Here is an 18,707-nt window from a genome sequence, read left to right on the forward strand (position 1 = left end):
TGTGCTTTTAAACTCCAATGCTCCATGCTACTCAATGTTTTGCCACTCAGCAAAATGTTTTGCCCAGCCTAGATGGGGCGGGGGGGGGGGGGTTCTTTTTGATTCCAGGTGGTACCAATTAATTGAGGTTTGGTTCAGTAAAACACAAAGCTGGGGTTTCCTGTTTTATGTGTCTTTTCTCTGGGTGCATAGCGTTAGACCCAATAGTCCGGCACCCATTAATCCAACTAACCCTATAGTGGGTTTTAGGGGTATCCACTGTTTTAGCACTGATGTCTAATATATAATCTAAAGAGGCGCCCCGCAATTGATTATTCATACCGTACATTGGCCGTTTTGCTTGCTCGCACTCATACCCCGAGTATGAAATGAGAGAAAATGAAGCATGAATATGGTCAATGATGGCTCAATCAGAAAACTGAGGATTTAGAAGACATTTTGTAGAATCTGGTCTCGGCCCTAAATGGCTTATCGCCAAGACCTATATCGTTCTGTTTTTGTGCCTCCTAGGTGGCGTCGTCATCCCTGGGTTCCGATGGCGGCAAGAACTGGGACGACTACATCCTGGTGTCTCAGGACGGAGACCTGCAGGCCTCCGAGGGTGGAGGAGGAGGAGGGGCGGGCGGGGGAGGAAGAGGAGGAGGAGGAGGAGATGATGGAGGTGGGCTGGGCTCAGAGCGCAGCAGCACCTCCACCCCTCCTCCCGTCCGGCACAGGGGCGGCGGCCGCAGCCTGGTGGTGCGGATGGAGCCGGAGGGCGCGGCCGCAGGGCCCCTCCACGACCCGCTGATGGTTGCAACGGCGGGAACGTCGGGCTCCTCCAGCCCCGATGAGGGCTCCACGCACAGCAAGGACTCCGACTTCACCATCGTCAACCCCAACGACCTGTGAGCCAATTGGCCCCAAAAAGCTCTCTGATCCCCATGGCTAATGGGGCTTATAATTATGCACGCACGGCCATTTTGGAAAGAACTTGGGGGCCACTTCCCTGCTTCCTTCACAGGTGTTACCGATGATACTAATGAAGGCTCTGTTGTTCCGTTCTGGTCAAACCGAGTCGGGGTGCTGCTATTGTGCATGTTGGCTCACTGGGAACACTCTGCTACACCAGTGGGTCTCAAAAGTGTCCTTGAGTGGGTTCCAAATGGCCCCGTACGGTTGTGTAACTCCTGAGAGTGTACAAATGGACCTGTAAAGGGTCCATTTGCTTCCATTTGTATGCTCTCAGAACCACTGCACACTAAATAGAACAGAGCCTTAATTTGTATCATCGGTGACAGGGAAGTGGCCCAAGTTCTTTACAAAATGGCGTGTGTGTGTGTGCATATAGCCAATTACTGTACACTCCCCCCCCCCCCCCCCCCCCCCCTTTCTCTCTCTCTCTCTCTCTCTCCTTCCTTCCTCCCTCCTCAATACCTAATCATACATTGAGGATGTAAAACGGGGGGAATTAGACCTGAGATCAGCGAGGGGGGGGGCTGAACGTTGAAGATGAAATGTTTGCACATGTGAACTGAGACACTGAGCTGGCTGGGCTGGGCTGACCTCAGACAGTCAGATTTAGTCACATATACCTTATAATCTCTTTAATTGGTCATGTCACGACACTTTAAAATCCTGTATAACCCCCATGGCTGTATATGCTGTCCTCTTACCTCTCCTGTCTGTCCTTGGACTTTGTGGCGCCTCTCTGTTCTACCAACGGAGGGCGCCATTGGACTCCGTTTCTGAGACACCCGCATTATTGCTCCTCAAGAGTTTGAGCTGCATTTATCAATTGATTCGGGGGCTTTGCTGAGCTCGGATGTATTTTGTTGGGAGTTTAATAACCATGCTTCCCCTGATGGTGGAGCTCTTGCCATACCTCTCTCTGTGTATAATGTCTTGTCTGTGTGTCCTCTCTTGAGAGGATACACGCATTACCTCCGTCTTCTGTCTTGATATTCAACCCTAAAAGCCTAATTTATTCTTTCGTTGCGAGTCTCTGTGACTTTGCGGAAAAATATTTTAAGCGGAAAAACACATTTTAAAAGTATGAATTAGGCTTCAGAATGGTGTCCCATTGCCGCTGTCTGTCTTAATACTGTGTTGGTGGTCTAGGGGAAAGTTCCTCCTGAAATCTCCTGAAAAACCAGTGCCTCAAACCACGCTGTCCTCTCTCAACCAAGACCCTTTGTTTGTTTGTTTAGTTATTTTTGTTTAGGTTTTTTTAAGAGCATATTTTAACCGATAGATCAACATTTCCTGCGCAAGAATGATTAAATTATGTATTAAGGTCATTTTGTTTGTTTTCCATTTATTTTACAAAGAATCGATTCCATGGTAACTTTTTTTATGTGGTGGTTTAATAGCTGAGGGTTTACTTTACCTTCTGTTTTAGTTGTTTCTCATGTCATTGGGTTCCTGCTTCCTGTGGTCGCTGTCTAAAAGCAGTGCCCACAAACTGTCCCTCTAGTCAACCATCCAATGTGAGCAACAATAGACAAATAAAAAGAACATTGGATCTTCATCCTGCGGAATAGTCACCGTCTGTTTGGTTGTGTGCGGCTGTGTGTGTGTGTGTGTGTGGCTGTGCGGCTGTGTGTGTGTGGCTGTGCACGTCCGATAAGTTAACATTAGATTAACATTAGATTTGGTTAGTTAGGACCATGATTAATGCCTAAAGATTTGTGCAAATTCATTCAATGAGAGTCTTGTGTTTTAACCCATTAGAGACCGTTTTCTGAAAAACCCATGTTTCTATGTCAGCGGTGCTCGACCTTTTTCAAGTCCCCCAGAATTATCTGTATTTGGCTGCGGACCCCCATCTGAATATATGTTGTCTGTCGTCGTGTGTCCCCCCCCCCCCCCCCCCCCAGCAAAGAAATATATATTCAAAGATTTGCTCCACAGATCTACAAGATCTACAAGCTCGTAGCGCTACACTCGGTGCCGCACTATGAGCTTGTAGATCTATTTTTCAATAGCTAAAGCATAACATAATGCTTAAAACGCCAAAAGGGGTTCCCGTCCTGAATGGGGTTGATGCGAGAGCTAGCGAGCAACTTCTGGGAACTCTTGATTAAGTGGAACTGCAAGCAGAGCATCAAAGCTAAAGTGTTTCATGTAGTGCGTAATCTCTCATCCAACCCCACTCGGAGCAACAACACGGGAGTAGTAGATTTCCTGTGGCAAAAAGATATTTTACCGGTGTTGATTTCGTCCACTAAAACTGATGAAAAATGTTCGTCGACTACCTTTTTTTAAATTTTTATCCCACGATTTTGTAACCCAGTTTTTTTTCACCCAGTGCCAATTATCTAATGTAATCCTGGGCCCTACACTTCCTCTGCCAACCTGGGGGGGCAGCGGACTGACCTCATGCCTCCTTCTATGCATGAGGAGTCCAAGCTGCTTCTTTTCATCTGACAGGGGGGAATTTCCCTGGCCGGACGTAGCGCGTGGAAGGAACACGTTATTCCGACCAGTTCCTTTCCCCTCCATCAGGCGCCCCGGCTGGCCAGGGGGAGGTTTTTTTAGAGACCAGGATTACTGCATGTTTTTGTGAGGGTACCTACCCTAGGGGACACGGGGAGAACATGCAAACTCCACACAGAAAGGCCCTTTTGCCAACCCCACCTCGGGTATGGGCACTGATGACGCGGAGGAGGGAACACGCCACCCAGCGCCCACAGCGTCCCCAGCGGGAATCGAACCCAGGACCTTCTAGCTGTGAGGCGGACTACCTTTTTTCACTGACAAACTAAATGAAAACTAAGCCATGATGACTAAAACTAAGACTAAATATATTGACAATTTCGTCAACAAATAAAAACTAGACTAAAATGTTAGGAAGGGACTATATTGGACAAGAGATCCAGTATAAGTCATTTTATACTTGGTTGCTTGTAGATCGGCTATTTTCAGCATGTGTAAAATCAGTCCTTACGACGGCATCAAGGCCCGACAAAATACATTTTAGTTGACTAAATCAGCCGTAGACTAACACTAAGACATTCCTGGTGAAAATGTGACTAAAACTAAAATCAAAAATTGCTGCCAAAAACAACACTGGTTAAGACATAGTTTTATTTATTTATTTCCCATTTGGCTGATTTAATAATGAAATATAATTATTTGCACTAAATCTTGCCAACTAGTTTACAACACACAAATACACACTGAAATGGAATGTGGTCTTTCAGGATAAATAAGTTACGTAAAATACTTTTCATATTCTGCAGGGAAAAGGTTAGAATCACATATTAAAATATACAGATTTTTGTTGTTGGTTTTTTTTTTGCACATAATGTAAGCATTGCTCAAAGTATTTCCCCTATAAGGCAAAGGCAAGGAATACTGCATTTGATAATGGTGTTTGATTGATTAACACTGATTTCCAGCTTGTGTTTAGAAACACACAAAAATACAGAACGTATCGGACTCTGCGCTCATTCATCTCTTTACATTTAGCCAACACTGTTACACAGAACAAGGTAATAGCTTAACCAACTTCTGGAATAAAGCATTGCATGTCGTTTCTGCACAACGGTGTGAGCAGGTACAATAAAAATGGTTTTCAGTGCTTCGCTTACAAGACACTTCAGTAGGATTCAGTACATGACAATACCGAGTGTGCACAAATGGGCCCAAAGGGAGCTGGTTCCATTTGTGCGCTCTTAACAGTGCTGTCGTCACAGGCTCTCACAGTCTCCTGATGATGATAAGAGAGGGCACAAGCAGAGGAACATGAAGGGACCCGGATGGAGATCTAAAGTAGCTGTGGGAGGAGGTGTTACCTTACGTGATATTTCTTTGGTTAAAACAAAATTATTTTTGTTAAAAGTTAAATCACTATATTCTCTGATAGTAATCATTGCTATAGAGTGTTTGTTCAGTAACAGAGGTCTCCCTGTCTCTCCGGCTCTTTAATAAACAGAAAATACATTTTCAGGTAGGTGACAAAATTGCAGCCAATCAGGAGAGAGTAGCCATTCATGAGCTTCACTTTTATACTGTTCCAGTTCCAAATTGTGTCTGCTCATTTCTCTGTGTCATCACTTACAATTCCACTTGTTTAATCTGTATCCTGACTGCGTTCTCTATCCTGATTGGAGAAAATTGGTATCCCAGTTTCAGTTTCTGAAAATGCATTTTCTGTTTAATAAAAAGCTGGAGAGACATGGAGACTCCTGTTATTGAACAAACACTATAGCAATGAGTACTGTCATTTAGAGCGTTTTAACACTTATTTTAACCAAAGAAAATCGCTTAAAGTACCTTTTAAGTTGGGACACAAGCGAAGGGGAACTATGTTGAAGGACCCCAAACCACAGGGAATTCCGAGTCCTCGTGCCAGACCATTTATTCCATGAGACAGATTTTTGCACATAATGGCACATTTCTTGTTACTTCTATCGATTTTGTCCAAACCTCAGCAAATAGGCTCTATGCACAGCGCTCTCCAAAACAACAGGTTTGGAGGTCTGTTAGGAATTGATTACTTGAAACAGTCACCTGGTGCGACCAGTCTCAATGTTTGTAAAGTTAAACAAATCTGTAACTCTTGATTTAGGTCTACTATCAACATATCTTTCCCCCTGGATTCCTTGGATTATGAATGATACAATTTATATGCCCCGTTTGTGCCAGATTACATTTTCTGCATATAGTGAGTCTTCTTCAAAACACACTTTTTGCTACTACAACAGATTTCGAACTCACAAAGATTGGTAAACATCATCTCTGGGGTCATGTGATCAAAATGTATCATTTTGATTTTTCAGATCCCATTCCATGTGGCTATGATGACCAAAGTTTGCGGGCCCTGAGTCGTAGTCCCGCCAGACGACTGGCCCAGGAAATAATTCCATGTTCATTTTCCCCATAGACTTTTCAAAAAGTATTTATTTATAGGCGTGGTAAACGCCTATAAATGGACAAAGCCAAAATGGACAAAGCCAACTCTTGTTGTGACAAATCATGACAATAAACACAATGTTTTGGGCAGATCAAATAATTAGTAAGAAGAAAAAAAAGGCAGGGTGCAACACTTCTTGTTTTGTTTTTCTGTTTTTGAAGCGACTACTTTCATTTATTCACGACATTACTGGAAAACAAATCATTGGATTTTGTTATTAATTTATGAAAAATGTTGCCTTTTTTGGGAATGTTTTTTGAAAATGTTTGAAATAGTAATCATTAAAATCAAAATGTGGGAAACAAAAAATAAAGGGACCCATTAAAAATGTGTCCGCGACCCACAAATGGGTCCCGAGTCTCCCAACCCAATGTTTAGGAACCAGTACTCTACGCACAGCCAGCACACTCCCCTGAACAGTAACACAGTACAGTATGTAGGAACCAGTACTCTACGCACAGCTAGCACACTCCCCTGAACACAATATGTAGACTGGATGCAACGGTGGATTCCAACCCCTAGACCAGTGGTTCTTAAAGTGTGGTCTCAGGGGTCCTTGAGGGAGTTCCAGGGGGTCCCCAGCTAAATGATAGTTAGGAACCAAATGGATCCTTGTGGGTCTGTAACTCTGAGAGTGTACAAATGGAACCAAATGGACCCGTTCCATTTGTACACTCTCAGAGTTAAATTAACAGTGATTTTACAATATAAATTGGGGGTCTCAGAGATAGAAATGCCATTTAAATGGGGGTCCGAAGCCTAATGTATGTCACACTGGGGGGGTCCTTGAAATTAAAATGGTTGAGAAGCACTGCTAGAGCCGTAAAAACCAGCTCAGCTGCATTTCATTTTTTTGAAAAGTTAAAGAGAACCTATAAAACATGGCATCTTTTGAATTCCCCATTCAAAAAAAAATTCAGTCTCATTTGGCACTTGTATTTCAAGTGCATCCGAATGTTATAACACTTCAATGGCAATCCCAAAGCTCAATGGAGATGTATGACAGCGAAGCATAAATTATGTTGTAAAAAATAAATGAGGAAATCAGTCCAAATCTTTCCACTTATCTACATTCTTCAGTTCAGTTGTACCTGGTAATAGCCGACCCCCGAATTATTCATGATTTCCAATAAGGATTATTGATTCCCACAAATATCTTCAGAAAGTGCATTTCCTGAAACCAGCAGGCAAACAGGACTTGAAACAGGACTGAGATCAAACTGAATGTTAGCATTATATCCTCATCCATCACTGGGCTTTCTCTTTGCTTGGCAGATTTAGCAGCTCCAGTTTGAACACAGTACATCATTCAAGTCTCAGTGGACTTTACACATCATCCTTTGACTATGGTTTGAGTTTCTCCAGGCAGTGCTATAGGGGGGGAAATAATCCAAGTAGGGCTGGGCAATCAACCACAAATGTATTGAAATATCCATATTTAGAACTAATAACAGAGTTAATCTTGCTCATGAAAGTTCAAATAATCAAAATATCTTTTTATAATCAACTAAATTGATTGGTGTAATTAACCACTTGTATTATACTTTATTGTACAATGGTGATGTACAAAAATTGCCGAACAAGCTTCTGCTCGTTGCATCGTTTGAGCGTGTATCGCCTATTCTCACTATAGATATATTTTTTTAATAATCGTTCATTAAGCATAATCAATGCAAAGGTTTGAAATAATCGTGATATTGATTTGAAGTCATTTCGCCCAGCCTTTACAATCCAGAATGGGACATAATGATTGCACATAATATCAATCAGACAATCAGAATGCTCTATTTAAATCCTGCACACACACACACACACACACACACACACACACACACACACACACACACACACACACACACACACACACACATATACACACACACACACACACACACACACACACACACACACACGATCTGTCATCGTCTTTCTGCACTCATTCCCCCAGGTTTGTCACTGTCGCTCACAGCAGACAGTGACAGTGAGTTGTGTTGCAGGTGGAGGAGATGATGGAGGCTGGGAAGAGAAGCGTGGGTGGAGGGCAGCTGCGTTCGGAAGCCTTTCCCATTCAACAGCCTCCTTTCCATCTTCATAAAAACAAGACAGCGTCTAATAACCGCCTCCGCGTGGAGTTCAGGCTTCATGTGGCCATGTGGACTCGTGTCACAGACTGTGACACCAGTCATCTGTGGGTTTTTCAACCCGATCCGACCGCTATTCTCTTCCATTATAAAACAATGCATGTGTGAAGTGTAATGGTACGTCCTCCTACTAATGGCAGCCAGCACAAGAAATGTTGCGATGATGATCACAAAACCAGTGGTTTTGCAAGATTAGCTCCGGAGGGAAAAAAAAAGACAAACCTATTTGTAGACAGCTCTGTCACTTATAGAGCCATATAGTCAACACAGACTTATAGCAAGCGATGTGTCCATCACTAATACCATTTATAGCCTCGTAACTAAGAAACCGAACTCTGCGTCACAGCAGAGCCTTCCATCAATTCCACAGCGATCTGCTTGTGTTATTAGCTGCCACGACAGGGCTATTCGCTCGCAACAGGACCCACTGATCTAGCTCCACTGGCATACACTGGGGAGGAAGGGATAGGTCATGCCAAGAATCAAGCTGGGTCTACGCGTGGCAGCTATGCCGAAGGCCGTCCTCCTCCTCCTCCAGTGGCATCAGGTTTGTCCGGAACTGCTGTGGGTTCCAGAGCGCATCGGGACTGGGAGCGGCTACTCCCTGACCCTCCTGTGGCGTGTCCCTGGGAGCGGCTACTCCCTGACCCTCCTGTGGCGTGTCCCTGGCTCCCCTGTGCCAGGTTGCTGGTCAGAGCAGCGTAGTCCACCTGCTTCATGTTCTCCTGCACCTCGGCCTTGGCATGCTGCAGCAGGTCAGCCTGGCCCTGCAAGCACCATGGAGCATTATCAATTAATTAAAAAAGACTGAATATGTAAATATATGCAAATCCAACAATAACCACGTTATCAAAAAACTTAACAACACTCCCTTGAAACGGGTTGATGACTAAAGTATTTGGGTTCATATATATCTTCTTCTCAAAAGGACTTTCAAACTAGGAAGGGTATGACCTGGTCAGCCTGCGGTGACATACATAAGATCTGGTCATCCCAGTTTAGTAAGAGGTTCAAAGTACAAATATTTAGGACGACCGTCGAGCCAATTCTACTCTATGGCTCCGAGACATGGACAATTTCAAAGAAATTAGAGAAACGTCTGGATGGCACTTACACCCGCCTTCTAATGAGAGCACAAAATCTCTCTTGGAAGAGCCACCCATCGACTTCTCTAATATACCTTCCCTGTGTTTCTTCACTTATAGTCTGATCCAGAAGATCTTGGGCCTGAGAGGCTAAATGTCATCAAATGGTGGTCCGTGGCTCAAATGCAGAATAAATAATGGGCTTGAAGTGAAAACCACTGCTTTAGATGATCAAATAGCACTAAATCTATTAGTCTGATTAACCATTGTGTGTGTGTGTGTGTGTGTGTGTGTGTGTGTGTGTGTGTGTGTGTGTGTGTGTGTGTGTGTGTGCCCCCCTAGAGTTATGGATGGTCCCCCCCTGTTAGTTTTTTAGTCTCGCCAGTCACATACAGTACGCCACATCAAGGCTTTTATTGGGTAGGCCCAGGGAATTATTTTGGTTAATGATTTGATTCTGGTGTGGGGGTTTCGGCCGGATGACTACAAACCAGACTACAACATGACATACAGTAAGATATCATCTGCTCCCGACCGGATCATATAAGCCAGAAATAGTATTCCTCCCAGGCTACTTATAAGTTAGCCCCTATTTTATACTTTCTATTTTATACTTTGTAATAGTCAAGTCATTTTGGCGTGTCGAGGGTAGTGTAGAGAAGTTGTCCTTCAAAAAACACATGTGTTGTGGAATGGAACATTGTGTAAAAATATATCAGCAAACGATTATATCAAAAAAGTACTAGGCCTATTGTTTAATTGAAAAGGTACACAGTGGTATACAGTATTACTGTAAGTGTCTTTGTGACCTTGTTCTGATTTCCAGACAGCCTCTCTACCCACTCAGCAATGGCCGCCCCTGAATACTAACAAAGAATATAATCAAATGACAAATGACACTAAATGTCATTTATATACAGTAGCGTTTTTCTTTTCTTTTTTTCCTTCTTTTCAAAACAACAGATAAAAGGCTTTGCAAAACAGGATTGAGGAGGTAGTGGAGCAGAGGAACAGAGGAGAGTGGGAGTCGTGATGGAGGGGTAGTGAAGTGTGGAGAAAAAAAGTCTGGATGATGGATGACATGAAGCTTGGGAGAGGAGTGGAAAGAGGCAGACAGGAGACTGAGGAGAGAGATGAAGAACTAGCTAGTGGCCAAACAGCCTGGTTATGTGTGTCCCCTCAGGCTGTGTGTGTGTGTGCGTGCGTGCGTGCGTGCGTGCGTGCGTGCGTGCGTGCGTGCGTGCGTGCGTGCGTGCGTGCGTGCGTGCGTGCGTGCGTGCGTGCGTGCGTGCGTGTGTGTGTGTGTGTGTGTGTGTGTGTGTGTGTGTGTGTGTGCACTGACCTTGAGGATGGTGATGTTCCAGCTGAAGCGTTCCAGTGCTCGGCTGGCCTTTCGACCTTTGAGTCCTTCCTTCTCAGCCAGGCTCTGCAGCTTCTCATGGAACTCCATGGCTAGAGTAGGAGACACACACACACGCACGCACACACGCACGCACACACATACACACAGACACACACACAGACACACACACATACACACACACATACACACACACACACACACACACACACACACACCACACCGGGTAGCGGAGGTTGGTACTTTATTATTTATACAACATAAGGCACCATAAGACATGATGCTGGCATAATTAAAAACATATAAAGGTTTCCTTCTCAATATAGCCAACACGCCCCCCAAAAACAACATAAAATGCATATCTCCTACTTAGAAGTGTGTTCCATCTAGCTATAGCCAAGACCTGTTGTTTAATAAATATACAAAATAAACAGTTAAAACAAGTCACAGGTGTACTGCTGCTTTGGTCTGCATAATTGATTGTTGACATTATTAATGGAGACATTGCACTTTTCCAGGAAAAACACCAGCTCAGCCACTATGACCCCTCCCCCATTTCCCCTGAGCCTTGATCCTCTGAGCTGGTTCACCTGTGAACTCACCTGCCCCTGCTCTCTCTAATTGCCTCCAGAGTCTATATATACCCCATGCTGTCTTTTCAGTGCTCATTTATCAGTTGTTCAGGAGTGTTGTTATTTCCTGAGAGTGAGAAATGTGTGTTTGTGTTATGTTTTTGCAAGAATGAAAAAGCGATAACATGGCTTGGGAAGTTGAACAGGGTTCTGTAACCGAATGCGTAGTTCTTTCATTTTCAGATGTGTCAGTGAAGCTGCGCTTGCCATGCATATTTAATCACAAACTAAATATTGCCACATAGAAATGTAGGTGTCCAAGGAAAGTCGTGCTCATATGCTGCTTAGTCTCAGGTGATAGAAGAGATCGACGTTCAAGCCAGAGCAGCTCAATAAAATGAATTCATTAAAGATGTGTAGTCACCCAGAGTCTTAATTAGTTTGACTATCGCTGTCACTTATAAAGTTGTGCAATACCCTGTGTTCATCACAGTATTCTGGACAACAATGGAGTTATATGACATCCGGATCAGAGATATATATATTATTTTGTTACCTGGCATAACTATTTTGGCCATTGTCAAGTTTCTGAAAATGTCAAGAAAAGGATTTCTACAATTGTCACACTTTTCTAAATGGCACTAAATAATAAATAACTAAAAAGCAACCTCACAATGTGTCACATTGTGAGTTTGAAGATAAGATAGATGATGGTGATGGAGAGCACGTCAAAAAAATGTGGTGCTTTTGTCAGCCACACATATTTCTAAAATATGGCCCTAAGCTCCCTCACTAATGTTGACAACAAGAAAAACAATGTATATGCTAGCTTTATCGTTTCAGTGTCAATCTAACTGGTAATGTAAATCTTTGACATATAGTTAGGAGCAGGAGGAGCGAGAACGTGGTTGCAACAAATACACACCAGTGTTGATTTTGTCGACTAATACAATGACGAAAAAATGTCGTCGACTGCCTTTTTTCACTGACGAAAAGTAAATGGAAACTAAATAAAAACTAAGCTATGATGACTAAAACTAAGACTAAATATAGTGACAAAAACTAGACTAAAATGTTAGGAAGGGAATAGTGGAGAAGAGATCCACTATAAGTAAAAGTCCTTTTACACTTGGTTGCATGCTGAAAATAGCCGATCTACAAGCTCACAACGCGTTGTGAGCTTGTAGATCGGCTATTTTCAGCAAGCGTAAAATGAGCCATTACGACGGCATCAAGGCCCGCCAAAATACATTTTAGTCGACTAAATCAAATGTAGATTTAGACTTAAATCTAAATGACATTTAGTTGACTAAAACTAGACAAAAACACTAACAGTAATACATTCCAGGTGACTAAAATGTGACTCAAACTAAATGAAAACTATTCAAAAGACTATGACTAAAACTAAAATCAAACATTTTCTGTCAAAATCAACAGTAGAGAGGAATGAAATACCACGTTTGGGAGAGGAAAAAAACCAAACGAAACAGAAGGATAAACAGAGAGAAACAGTGTCATGTATGCCAGGCCGTAGGCTCTCTAGAGTTGTGCGTTGAGTTGTGCGTTGAGTTGTGCGTTGAGTTGCGCGTGTGTGTGTGTGTGTGTGTGTGTGTGTGTGTGTGTGTGTGTGTGTGTGTGTGTGTGTGTGTGTGTGTGTGTGTGTGTGTGTGTGTGTGTGTGTGTGTGTGTGTGTGTGTGTGTGTGTGTGTGTGTGTGTGTGTGTGTGTGTGTGTGTGTGTGTCGCGTGTCTGGCTTCAGCTGGCCGCCCCGGGGTCGCTCCCTGTCCTACTGTTACCATGGAAACCCCGGAAGTGGGTTAACACAGGGCTACAACACATTAATGGGAACCATCAGCATGGACACCCACGGCACACACACATACGCACACACATGCGCTCGCACGCACACACACACACACACACACACACACAGACATACTGTAAACACACACACGCGCGCGCACACACACACACACACACACACACACACACACACACACACACACACACACACACACACACACACACACACACACACACACACACACACACATACTGTAAACACACACACACACACATACATACATACATACATACATAAATACATACATACATACATAAATACATACATACATACATACATACATACATACATACATACATACATACATACATACATACATACATACATACATATGTACACACGCACATACGCACGCCCACGGCACACACACACACACACAGACATACTGTAAACACACACAAACACACACACACACACGCACATACGCAGTCCACAAGCTCACAGCATGAGCTTGTAGATACATTATTTTCAAGTATAGGAGGTCTTAAGTGTCCGTGTTCTACAACAGTCTGGGAAATGAGGGTCGGGACTGGAGCGTTCATTGAGGACATTGAGAAACACAGCCTGGGAAAAAACAATTTCATGGGCAATTATTGTTGCTTAATTTAGAGAGGAGAGCGGAGAGAGAAAAGGAAGACGAGGCTATCGAGGAAAAGACATGCGATGCAACAACAACAAGGAACTGGAGACCTATAGGACCATATGGTCAGCTCCACAGCGTGACAACACAACCTGTCAATAAATACATAGAAACAAACCCTCTCACCTGCACACACATATACTTCATCTCTGCTGCATGTATGTGCACGTGCACACACACACACACACACGCACGCACAAGCGCATGCGCGCACACACACACACACACACACACACACACACACACACACACACACACACACACACACACACGCGTTGGATAATAATCATCACCACTGTTGCTAGGCGACTTCAAGACTCGATGCCTGTGTGTGTGTGTGTGTGTGTGTGTGTGTGTGTGTGTGTGTGTGTGTGTGTGTGTGTGTGTGTGTGTGTGTGTGTGTGTGTGTGTGTGTGTGTGTGTGTGTGTGTGTGTGTGTGTGTGTGTGAAAAGTGATTACAGCTATTTCCCTGTCAAACCAAGCGATTCTGATGAGGGGGGGGGGGGGGGGAATTATCTTTGAGCCAAGACTTGCACTGAGTGCATGCATGCATACACATGCATTGATGCAAACATGTGCATAGACACACATATAATTGTAACCCAGAGGTACCACTGAAACTGTTTTCGATAGGACTCATAACATACTTGCTTTTATCCATAATATATACGCGTAAGATGTAAGTAAAGAGACAGGGAAGTATGGAGAAGGACAGACTGAGTCTTTGTGGAACTAGAGAAAGCATAGGGTGCCAAGAGAGGAAGTGTGGTATTTTGCACGAGGAAGTCAGGAGTGTCAGAGAAGTATGTCAGAACGGTGCAGGATATGTACAAAGACGTCATGACTCGTGACAGCGGAGGGCGGTAGGAGTGATGGACACGTTCAAGGTGGGCCTGCATCCTTTCTTGTTTGCATTAGTTATGGACATGGTTGACAGGTGAAGTCAAGCAGGGGGGCACCGCGGACTAAGATGATGATGTTGTGATACAATTGGGTGCCACCGATATTGTCCCTTATCATTTGACCCATTTAGGCCTGACCTCAAAATTAAAAAAAAATCCTTCTAAATCCTCCAGTTTTCTGAAATAAATATTTTCACGATTTTTCAAAAATAGCAGACCTACAAGCTCGTAGCGCGCCACTCGGTGGCGCGCCATGAGCTTGTAGATCTGCTATTTTTCAATAGCTAAATTATAACATAATGTTTAAAACACCAAAAGGGGTTCCCGCCCAAAATGGGTTAACTGTCCTTTTGCGCAGATCACGCAAACCTCAGCAAAAAGAAAAGGACAATATCGATGGCCTCCAACTGTAGTGAGACAAGGCGACAGGTCGAAGAGAGCCTGGAAAGGTTTAGGCATGTACTAGACGAGAGAGAAGAGGAATGGAAATCAGCAGAAGCAAGACAGAATATGTGGGCGGCTGTGGCTCAGGAGGTAGAGCAGGTCGTCCAATGATCCATGGGTCGGCGGTTCGAATCCCAGCTCCTCCTGTCTACATGTCGAAGTGTCCTTGGGCAAGACACTGAACCCCAAATTGCTCCCGATGTGCTGGTTGGTACCTTGCATGGCTTCCGCCGCAATCGGTGTATGAATGTGTGTGTGAATGGGTGAATGTAATGCATCTATGTAAAGCGCCTTGGATAAAGGCGCTATATAAATGCACCATTTACCATTTACCATTTATGTGTGCCTAAACCGCAGAAGCACAAAGGTGAAGGAGTTTAAATAACTGGGTCAACTATCCAAAGTAATTGGGAGGGTGGAAGAGAGGTGAAAAGGAGTGCCGCTAGGCAGGCTAGAATGGACGACAGAAGGGCAACAGAAGGCTACCAGCGAGAGTGAGAGGGAAGCTGTATCGGACGGCAGGGACAGCAGCCATGCTGTGCTGCTTGGAATCAGTGGCACTGATGAAAAGACAGTATGGCGGAGCTGGAGGTTTAAGAATTAAGGATGCTATGATTCTCATTAGGAGTGACTATAGGAAGCAGTGTTGATTTTGACAGCAAATTTAGATTTTAGTTTTAGTCATAGTCATTTGAATAGTTTTCATTTAGTTTTAGTCACATTTTAGTCACCTGGAATGTTTTAGTGTTAGTCTAGATTTTAGTCGACTAAATCTACAGTTGATTTCGTCGACTGGCAGGCCTCGGTGCCGTCGTAATGGTGTAACGCCATTACAACATGTAGAGTTTGTTGTTAGTAGGAATGTAAATGAAGACGCACCACCGGAAGATGAGGGCAGAAGGAGACAGAGAGAGTGAACATTCCATATGTTGATCTAACCTCATCAAACCCTGTACACTGAAGACATGCTCCTTATATGGCCAGTACAGAATTCATTCCATGTTGATGTGACCCCCCCATGCCAAAGCGCCAGCGCTCGCCCAGCAGTCTGCCGTCAACGAGGCGAATGCGTGCTCGCGACCTAGATCGCTTCTCGCCCTTAGGCGTCTTACTGGTAGTTTTTATTTGTTGACAAAATTGTCAATATATTTAGTCTCAGTTTCAGTCATCATAGCTTAGTTTTCATTTCGTTTCCATCCAGTGAAAAAAGGTAGTCGACAAACATTTTTTGTCATAGTATTAGCTTGACGAAATCAACACTGGTGATTCAGACCCTTACATCACTTTGAAATGTATGACTATCTATGACCACATTGACCACATGAAACTATTCTCCACCCTGCAGTGACACCCCCCCCTCTATTTACTGCATATCCCAGACTAAGAGTCTGGTAGATGCTTGTTTTTATCGATATCCTATTAGTACTCACAGCAGCACCTTTGTTTACAGGGCTGGCTCATTAGGCTCATGGGACAGTCCTCATTGTCTATACATCAGATAAATACGCACGCACGCACGCACGCACGCACGCACGCACGCAAGCACGCACGCACGCACGCACGCATGCACACACTGACCTCTACTGTGGGGCTAGGCAGAATCGTTCTTACCATATTTTAATCCTAACCTACTATTTAATTATATAAAATGAGGATTAAGGGAAACCTCTGTTTATGCTGTCCTCGGTCCTCATCACATTTCCTCCCCAGGGGGTTGAGAAAATCTATCTTAACTTGCACATTATGGGAAACATGTTTCCCCAAATGTTTGCTACACATAGTTTGGGTGCGTGCACATCCATGGATATGGACTAGTAAAAGTGATTCAAAAACATCTTTGGAATGGGTATAGAAAGCTGAGAAACTCTATGATGAGTGATGATCATGTTTTTGTGGTGACAACCATCATTTCGGTTATACATCATCAATAAAGAGCCACAGCTGGGCCTCAGAATCCATGGTCTATAGTCTATACAGTAAGTCGCTGATGTAATAAAAATGTCTCGATGTGATTCACGGACTCCAAGGCCTCCATAACAGGGTTAGAGGTGTAACTGCAGCATCACCACTTTCCATATATACTGTATACTACTGTATAAACACATATAATGCATGCATGCGTGCAGCCGTGCACAGACACAAACACACAGTCAACACGGGACCTTGTGGCCAGTGGTGGGATAAGCCTAAAATTGGCTTGAATCAGCGGTGAAGCTGTCAGCTGTACTGTACATTTTCTCCGCAAGCATTTGGTGCTGCTGAACCGAAACCAGTATGTAATATTCAATGAAGGCCAGATACCCTCTGTGTTCCGGAGTGAATTATTGGAGATTGTTCAAGAGTTTAAAATGTGTTTTACTTAGCCTAAGTAAAATGCCTTTTACTTAGGCTAAATAAAAGTATCAATAGTATACTCCAATGAAGATATACTGTGACAAGTAAATTAATTAAAAATGTACTTGAATAAAAGTACGAAAGTGTTCGTATCAAAATGTACTTAAATTACCAAAAGTAGAAAGTATACTCATGTCACAGAATGTCCCATTTCACAAGTTTTCAAATGTACCATAAATTGTATTGTATACACATCTTTTGAAAGTAATGTGAGCTTGTAGTTCGGCTATTTTCAAGTGGCCGAAATCTATACAGAGCTGTGGTTAATGTGTAAATAATAATCAAAATCTACAAAGAAACTAATAACTAAAACAAATTCAAATAATTGCAGTGGAGTAAAAGTAGACAACACACACTTGCCTCTGATATGTAAAAAAGTACTGAAAACTAGAAATCCTCAAATTAAGTACAGCACTTGAGTAAATGTACTTAGTTCCTTTACTTTACTCGCTTGTGGCCTCGTGACTGACAATGTCATACAAAGTTCAGTGCTGTGGTTGAAGATATGCACGCTAAGTTTATTACTCACTCCAACCACCACGACATCCCCCAAGCCACAGAACAGTCACGGTGGCCATGGATAACTAAGTACAGATTTCCCACAAATTGTACATTTGTACACGCAATTATCTTATTTTCCAATTTAGCCCCGGCAAGGGGAGTCCCGGGCCAGCAAGCCGCCAAACTTTGTCAGTCACACATGATGGTCTCTCTCAGCGGTATTGGACGTCAGCCAGGGCTGATGACGACAGCTGAGCCTGACCTCTAATCAGATGACCGGCCGGTATTAATCAGATGACACAGGAAGCCCCATGAGAGCCAAACAGGCAGAGGTAAACAAGCCTCGTTGAATGCTCTGCCGCCATGCCAAAGATGGAGATGAATAAGTATACCCACTAGAACAGTGGTTCTCAACCAGTGGTCCGGGGACCACCAGTGGTCCTTGAGGGGCTCCCAGGTGGTCCCCAAATGGACCCTTTATTAGATCTTTAGCTTTTGAGAGCGTAACATGAAACCAAATGGACTCGTAAGGGTGCATTTGGTTTCATGGACCAAATGGTGGACCATCAGGACCAAAATGGTGGTCCGTCGTGGCTCAAATGCTGAAAAAAATAATGGGCCTTGATATGAAAAAGGTTGAAAACCATTTTGGCTTGGAGTGTAGAAATCGGTGACAGGACCAAACTAAACTGCAGACCAGGCACGTGCAGACGGGGAGGCTTTGGGGGCTTCAGCCCCTGCCCTTTTGCTTTAAAAAAAAAATGCAGGCTGTGAAAAAAATGTTTAGAACATATTGCTTATTTTACTGTCCAATGACATGGGCCAAGTACAGAAACGTCTCTGTTATGGTGGAATGACACATGTGCGGATCGAGGGCTGGGTTTGTGAAAGGACATCTGATGGTG

General features: G+C 43.6%; 2 protein-coding genes across 3 annotated transcripts in view; one reads left to right on the top strand and one right to left on the bottom strand.

Annotated features, from left to right (window-relative positions):
- tbc1d5 (TBC1 domain family, member 5) overlaps positions 1-2,279 on the top strand; it is a 46,489-nt gene extending 44,210 nt beyond the window's left edge. Inside the window, exon 22 of one of the 2 annotated variants that reach the window (XM_079522658.1) lies at positions 511-2,279. In XM_079522658.1, coding sequence (XP_079378784.1) covers positions 511-891 — 381 coding nt within the window. In that variant the 3' untranslated portion in view covers positions 892-2,279. The remainder of the gene's footprint in view (positions 1-510) is intronic. The other variant, XM_079522659.1, reaches the window with a different exon arrangement.
- A 5,454-nt stretch (positions 2,280-7,733) lies between these two features.
- Positions 7,734-18,707, bottom strand: part of LOC306938464 (inactive phospholipase C-like protein 2) — a 67,160-nt gene continuing 56,186 nt past the window's right edge. Inside the window, exons 11-12 of the mRNA XM_079522657.1 lie at positions 10,468-10,577; positions 7,734-8,807 (exon numbers count right to left, since the gene is read on the bottom strand). Of these exons, the coding sequence (XP_079378783.1) occupies positions 8,547-8,807; positions 10,468-10,577 (371 nt within the window). The 3' untranslated portion in view covers positions 7,734-8,546. The remainder of the gene's footprint in view (positions 8,808-10,467; positions 10,578-18,707) is intronic.

This window comes from Electrona antarctica (assembly GCF_951216825.1).
Source record: "Electrona antarctica genome assembly, chromosome: 15".
In the NCBI taxonomy this organism is placed as follows: Eukaryota; Metazoa; Chordata; class Actinopteri; order Myctophiformes; family Myctophidae; genus Electrona; species Electrona antarctica.